Genomic DNA, 8,320 nt, shown 5'->3' with positions numbered 1-8,320 from the left:
CTCGGGAATTAAAAATTTTCTATAGAAACTGATCTTAAAATCGCCAAAATGTTGAAAAGTCGCCAAATTTAAAACCGTTTAATAAACCCCAAAAGTGAAAAACTGTTTAAAAGCTCTTCATTAGGAAAAATGAATTTCGAAATGCTTATGTTTCATTAGAAATAGGAACAAATTATAACCCATTCAAAAGGTCGTCTACGCCAGTGAATTGCCAAAACTATTCCTTCAAAATGCTAACTCACACTCAAAATGGCAGTCATAAAAACAGACAGAAATTTCAGATGATTAAAATTAAGGACCTTCTGCCGATTTTGGCCGAAATTCAGGACTTTTAAGGACCAAAAATCGATTTCAAAAAAACCTACGGACTTTTAAGGACTCTTAAGGACCGTACGAACCCTGATCATGCAGAATTAAATTCTAACCTAAATACTTATTTTCATAGACTTCAATACATGATCAAAATAAGAATTACACAGCATCCAGTATCAGTAACATTCTTTCTTCATGAACTGGTAATCTATTCCAAATCTTTTATTATAGAATCAGAATTATAAATTTCTCATAGAAAATCATGAGCAAGTAATAATGAAACATGGTATACAACTTTAGGCAGATTATTCAAAATGCTCCCCATCTTGTGCAGCTGCACTACTAATAAAAAGGACATTATTTTTATTATACTTTGTAGATAAGAAAAATGGCTTGATACTCAAGAAAATCATATTTCTCTTAAAGAAATAAAGTGCTTTAATTTCAGAATTTTCTAAAATATTTACTCAAGTCATTTTACTATTTCCTCAAACAGTACAAAATAATCTTACATGATAAGTACCTATGCTTAAAAAATTCACTCTTATTAACCAGAAATAAGAAAGAAATTTTAATCCCCTCTTCTAAAAAATAGCATACTATTAAAACAATCAAAGACATCTTGCATGTGTGTTAATTTTGTAGAATGTCAATAGTTTGTAAAAAGACTTCCACATACGTAGATGAAAATATTTATTCAATTTTTTAAGTAATAAATAAATAACATAATTTGGCAATAATATGAAATTATACAGAATTAAAACAGACGTGATATAGTATCAAGTAAACAATACACAAGGTAAAAGGTCATGTATACAGAGTCTTATACTAATACTGTACTGTATTTCATCTACACAAGGCATGCATGCATATGCACAAAGCATTATCTTGATTTTTAACATACTTTTAATTCAAAATACTGCATTCAAGCTTAATTTGAATTTGTAATAAGTTTTTTTTCTTTATTTCTTATGCTTCTTTTTTACATTTGTCCATCTTTAAATATGAATAAATGCACACAAAATTTTTTAATCATACATCAAATACACTGCTCCGATTTGATTAAAATCAAATGCTCTTTTAATATAATATCATAATAATATAAATTAAATGTTACTATTTTAAAGACATTAAATTTTTTATTCTTAATTAGAATTCAGTTTTTGAAGATGAATGAATAAAATAAAAACTTATTCGTTCATTCACCAAAAAAAAGTTCATATAAGAAACATGAGATTACAAGCTCCTTGAATTAAATATCAATGCACTATTCTTGGCTTTTTCATATCCAAATTTTCATTTTTCACAAAAAGCAAGTCCAAAATTTATCATTTTACACATAAGTATATACAGAACGAGTCGAAAGTCACTACCCACTTAATGTGAACCAGTTCAGTGTTATTTAATATATTACATCAACTGTGGAAACAAACTATAAGCCCACATGTGCCATATGATGTTTTTTCAATCACATGCAGCTAGGTTAAAAAAAGGTAGCAATTTCTCATTAAACACATAACCAAAACATGTTTTGTTTTCAAGCATTGAAAAGTCAACTGGTTTTGCCACTTTTACATCTAGTTGGCATAAAAAAATATGAAAATATTAATATCATTGATTTAGATTAAATATCATGCTGAATAACAATCAAAAACAAAGCCCAACATTAAGAATCAGTGTAAATTTTTAAAAAAAAATTGTAGTACCAGTTCTGATAGTTTTTGAACTACCTTCTTCAACTGCTAAGAGCAAATGAACCAAATAAAGGGTGAAGAAAGATAAGAAAAGTTGGACAGAAGTTAAGCTACCGCTGCCATCTATTGATGAAACAAGAAAAACTAAAACAAAATTTCTTTAAAGGTTGAAGGTAAATATGGATTGCAATTGGGGTCATTAACTAGAACAGAAATGTTTTTTTGGATGTGAAATGCTTCTAAAAAATCTAATTCACCAATGGAGGACGTTTTCTGAATAATTTTGGCTGCAGAAACGTGCTACTGTACATTACTATTGAAACTGCTTTAATTTTTACAGTAAAGTAAATTTTACTGTACTTTTAACTGTAATTTACTGTACTATCAAAACAGTAATTTTGACTGCAGAAAAATACAGTACCATCGAAACTAGAACTGCAAAAAAAATTTTTTTTTTTTTTTTTAAATTTACGCCGATTCTTAATGTTGGGACTTTATTTTTGAATAATATCATTGGTTAGAGTAGATTTAAGGGTGCCCCTTGGATTATCGGTTTCATTTATCACCAAATTGTTGTTTCGTTTATGGTAACCTGAGTAGTGAATGCTATATAAACCCTATTATGATGTAATTGGATGCATGACTGCGGTGAATTTGAATGATGGGAAAAGATTTGGAAAAACTTGTTTGTATGTAGGATTTCAGATAAGTACGTTGTTATTTTGTGGTTTACACGGTAAAATGGCTGAATGTGGTATGATTAATTTGAAATTCCTGTACAATTTGGAACAAACGGGGAAAAGCATTAATTGAGTGGTGCGTAAATGAAGGTTTACTTAGTAGCCATTATAAGTGTCCCCTTTGTAGGAAAAAATGTGTATGGTCAAACGTCAGAGCATACCTGCACCATGGAGGATATTTTTTACTCTAACTTTTGTGAATTTATGTGGCGACGCCTTTATACGAATTCTAGTTCAGATAAATTTAGGAAGTTTTGGGATGCTGTTAAGGAATTTTGTTTGACTTAAGACACACAAATTTGTAAATAAAGTAAATGGATATTTCCTTTTGTATGTTATTTCATTGTTTAATTTAAAATGTAGTTTATCGAGATTATATATTTTTTGTTGGCTGCTTCTTTGACTTTTTAAAAAAATACAGATCGATGTGTACAAAGTCAAAGGAGTACGCAATGCCTAGTTTGTGCAATTCTCTGATATATTTTAAGTGAAAATAGGTCGATGTGTTCATGGATACCGAGTTTGTGCAATCTTTGACTTGTTACTTTGAATTCGTGTAGCGGCGACTGCCAATTATCGGCAAGGGGCACTCGTAAATATATTTTTATGAAAAGAAGAAATTTGTAGAAAACATTTGTCTAAGTGACAAAAAAATCTGAATTAAAAATAAGAAGCGTTAGAAATGTCAATTATTAATTCAACCAATGGTGCAAATGTTTATAAAAATGACAGATTAAATACCATATAAATTAAATCAAATGGCTATTTTATTAAAAATCAAAATAGATCTTCTTTTTCAAGGTATTGTAATAGTAGTAATTTGTGAATGCAAAATGTTAACAAGAAAAGCTTTCTTATGGATTACAATATATGTCAATTTCTTAAGCTTAGAATTCTTTTTTTGGGAGTGCGAGCAGAAGGGCAAAAATTTATTATCATTACTGATTGCAGATTTCTTGATGCACTTAAATTTTCATATTTTTTCATATATTATATAGTGCATGGATGTCTAATGTACATGTAGTTAAAGTGCAACTTCTATGAATTTGTTTTTCATCAATAGCCACAGTATCTTTGTTGGCTTGAACTAAATTTAAATAATATTTTTATTTTTAAAAATATTTTAAAAAGAAAAAATATAAAAAACAAAAAAAATCTGAAAGGTTTCAGATTTTTTTTTTGTCTTTTGTTTTTTTAATTTTTTGTCTAATTTGTTTTTTATATTATGTCCAAAAGGGCATTTTTTTAACGTTTTGTGTGTAAATATCCTGTTCTATGTACTCAAAGTACAAAGTCTCACCTGCTGGAGATAAAAATGTTCCCCCCCTCCCCGTACAGTATTGCCATTGCTCGCTTTTTAATCAAAAATTCGTTGAAGTGTTCAAAATCTGAAATCGGTAATAAAACAAATTTCAAATTCAAATTAGGGTTTCCACATGCCCATATTCTATGAAAGATTACGTTATTCAAATTTTGATTGCACTAGGTACCGTTGTTTTATCACATTGCGAGAAAGATATATTTATTGCAGATTCTTCATTATTTAATTTCTTTAAATAACAAGGCGATAATATATGGTGGCGACTATTTGAAAAGTGATACAGCCTTTTAAAGTTTCTAATGCAAAATGCCAAAACGAAGTTAATAGTCCTTCAGGGCAAATTGTCCCTTTGGACTAATTATTATTTTTTATGTGCATAATCTTGCATTTAGTTTTTGTATTGTTCTACATGACATTTGTTGCCACAAGAGGTGCACTACATCTCAAACTGGTCTTTGTATGTACAGAATTTAGCATTTCATCAGAGTGACATAAGCACTGCTTGGGCAAAGAACAGTTTACAACTATTCTAAACTTTAAGTAAAACCTAATTCCTGAATCTCATATTTTTAATTTATGCTTATGGCATAAATATGCACTCCACTACTCAATAAAATCAGACTTAATTTGACATATTTCTCTCGTTTTCACAAATTTTAAATGTTGGATGGAGCAATAGCACATCTATCCTAGCAACATGCATTTGTGAAGGAATGTACCTAAGCCAATCTCACCTCATCAGCCTACCATTCATTAACAGCAGGTGCCTGTGCTAAACCAAGCAGTTGCTTATCAGCATAAACTGCAAATTGTTTCTTGCTTGTTTTTGAATTTTGCTAGTTTTTATCTGTATTGTTTCTAGTGATTATTTTTCCTTGGAGTGTATAAGATACTAAACAACATACCTGATTCCAGAAATGAAGATATTACAGATGAATTCTCTTTTCTCAGAGAACTTCTGAAGAAAAGAAAGATTAATTTCCAAAGGAAGACCAATTCCTGCACTGCCATGCTTACTGCAGAAGCAAAAAATGATCACTCAGCATTTTCAGACTACCAATTACAAAAGATATAACTAGTTTGTTAGAAGTGTTAAGACAAACAGTTTGTTTTGCTGGAATTATTTACTTTTTACTTCTGGCAGAAATTTTTCTTGGACAACAGACTATAATAAACTGAATAATTTAACAAAAGCTACATCACATCAGAAGGTTATATTCATGCATCCACTGCATACACAATTTTTAAAGCTGTTCGTACTGAAACTGAACTTGGAGACTAAATGTGACAAGTATTGTTCAGCACAATGAAAAGATAAAGCACAACCAAGAAATTTTCAAATGGCAAATAAATGCCATCTGTCTCCTTGTAAAGACACTTTCATTTTAACACATTACCGACCAGTAGCCTATTTATCGGCTTTTTATCGCCAATGCCTACCGACCGATAGCCTATTAATCACCTTTTTATCACCAATGTCTATCGACCGATCACCTATTAATTGGCTTCTTTTAGGCAGTGCCTGCCAACTGATAGCCTATTAATCGGCTTTTTTTTGGCCAACGCCTATTGACCGATAACCTATTAATCACTTTTTTCTTGGGGCTACCTAAAGCCATGGTGATAAACAATTGCCATTTGCTATATCATCTGCATTTTATTACTGGTATTGAGGTACATTGCTCAATTGCGTTGCTTCGTAAACTCCCACATTTTCACACTGTTTTTTAAAAAAATTACCGTTCACGATGAGCGAAAAAAATGGTTCTGGAGAGTTTTACTTAGAAGATTTATCAGACTGTCCTGACAGTTATTTAGAACATGAAGAATCTGCAGCTGGGCGGCCGGTAGAACGTGCGTATGCTGTTGAACCGCTAGCAGTCGTTAAAATGTTAAGGTGATGAAATGAACTATCACTTTAAGATGATGAATTTTAAATGAATCAAAATATGCTAATAATCATGGAAATTATTTAAAACTTTTCAAAAATACTGCTCAATGTGATGCAGTATTAAAAAAATCAATAAAGACTTCAACAATATTCAAAGAAATATCCAATCATATTCAAAATTATTTAGCTGATTCTTTTGTTGGTTAATGAAATGAAATGACAACAGCTTACATTTTTCCTATAGTACATTAATACATTTTTCCTATAAAAGAATTTTTACTTACTAAAAAATTATGGCTCATAAATTGATAAAATATAGCTTAAAACTCAATTTATCACAGTTTATAGTTCAAAAGAATTTGCAAACAAATTGCATTTATAGTTAATGAAGATGCTAGTACTTGTATTGTATTAAAGATGCTAGTACTTGCAATTACTTTATCTTTTGATTTCATTTTTAAGTGCTATCCAGTGTCCATTGTAGGTAATGAAAAATCTTTTCCTGTGCTTAAGAGATTCAAGATCTATAAATAGAATAAGGCAGAAACAGCTTTTGAATCTTAGAATAATATCTGTCAAAAGTGATATATTAAATATGCTAAAAGAAAGAGAGATATTTTTTGCTTCTGTAATAGAACACTTTGCTTCAAACAAGCAGCAAATGGAAGTCATTTTTAAATAGAAAAATATACTGAGTAATTTCTCTTAGAGAGCATTTCTTCTTTTCCAGATTTACTAGTTTGAATAAGTAATAGTTTTAATAAAAGTAATAGTTTGGAGCTTTAATAGCCAACAAACATATATGAAATGCCTGAAAAATAATATCCACCATAATCTGTGAATACTGAAAATACTTGACTAACCTTCTGATTGTTAAAATACAAAATTACTGTTAATTTATTCTCACAGTTACTTTATGAATTACCAGATAACAGCAAAAGTCTTCAAAAAAGCATCAAAACAGATAGTAACTTTTGGCTCATCTCTGTTACATTACTAACAGATAATTTATCTGTATGAAAGTTTTCAGATTTACAGATTTCTCATCAATTAATATTTAAAATTAAATTTTGATTTTCCTGAAAGTAACATTTAAGTGCAAAATATTATCAGTTGAATCTTGACAAGACAGACATAGCATTAAATTCTTAATATATACTGCCTCACTGATGCCTACATCAGAACTATGAGTACATTCCCCCCCTCTCTATTTTCAGGTCGATGGTTTACATTTTTGTATATTTTACGCTAAATCTAAAGACGGAGATGAGTATATGATTAATGCTGCAGAGAAGTAAGAAATCATTTTTCTGAAAATATCAAACACATTTTTCTGAAAGCACAGATTTTGTAAGATTTGTGATTTTGATATGGTGACAATGGCAGGATTTATAACAATAACAAATATTTGTAACGAAAATAAATAATTGTTTAATAATAAATATTTGTAACAAATGATACAGCTTTGCTAGAAAATAAATACAGTTTTGGCAAATTTTTTTTTAAGTATATACATTTAAAAATATAGATATTCACAGCCTGAAAGACTATTTAAGAACACAATATTATAAATTAAAAATGGCAAGCTTCTAAAAAATTGCTAGTTTCTTAAAATTAATGAGTAAATAGTATTCCAATACTGACAAGGTATAATACATCTTTTTGCAATCATATCTTAATATTTAAATATACCATTATTCTCCTGCATATTTCTCTTTTTTATGTATTTATTTCCCTTTCTCTAGTTTTTTTCAGCATAAAATTTGGAAACTTTTGACATATAGTAGTATACATGGATGAATAAAAAGCAAAGTAGATTGCATAAGTAAAAAGAACAGTATTGAAAGTAACAGCTGTAACTGTCTTCTGTGAATTATCAAATACAGTTACATTAGTATATCTACTCATATGTGTTTTTTTAAACGGCTAAATTAACCTTTTAACTTCTTCCTTCAGAAATAATATAACAATGCATAATTTTCTTATTCTCATTTTCAAGAGATAAAATTAATAAAAGGGGAAATATGCAAGTAATTATGGTATTAATATTTCCTTTATGCTGCAGGTGAATTACTTTTCTGTGAAATATTGTGTAAACGATCAAGAAATGAATTAGATTCAGTCTCAGTAGCAATAACAATCCAACCTAATATTGCTCCAATGCATTTAGATATACTTAGCACTTTCCAGTATGACAGCTCACGTTCAGCATCCTAAAATAAATAAGTAAATACTTCAGATATACATTATTTTCAAAGGTGCAAAATATTTGGAGTAAATAACTGAAATATTTTTAAAAACTATGATTTTTTTAAATTTATTATATTTTTTAATAATTTTATAAGTAGAGGAGGTAAAATCC

At 29.2% G+C, this 8,320-nt stretch overlaps 1 protein-coding gene across 2 annotated transcripts in view; it reads right to left on the bottom strand.

The window, feature by feature from the left end:
* Window positions 1-988: 988 nt before the first annotated feature.
* The window catches only part of LOC118203955 (transmembrane protein 237), a 39,486-nt gene continuing 32,154 nt past the window's right edge, over window positions 989-8,320 (bottom strand). Inside the window, exon 4 of one of the 2 annotated variants that reach the window (XM_085811744.1) lies at window positions 989-8,171. In XM_085811744.1, the coding sequence (XP_085667870.1) occupies window positions 8,013-8,171 (159 nt within the window). In that variant the 3' untranslated portion in view covers window positions 989-8,012. The remainder of the gene's footprint in view (window positions 8,172-8,320) is intronic. The other variant, XR_015039780.1, reaches the window with a different exon arrangement.

The sequence above is a fragment of the Stegodyphus dumicola genome, chromosome 2 (genome assembly GCF_044657685.1).
Source record: "Stegodyphus dumicola isolate Sdum_Otavi_A_Nest chromosome 2, ASM4465768v1".
NCBI lineage: Eukaryota > Metazoa > Arthropoda > Arachnida > Araneae > Eresidae > Stegodyphus > Stegodyphus dumicola.
This window is presented reverse-complemented; position numbering and strand designations above follow the sequence as displayed.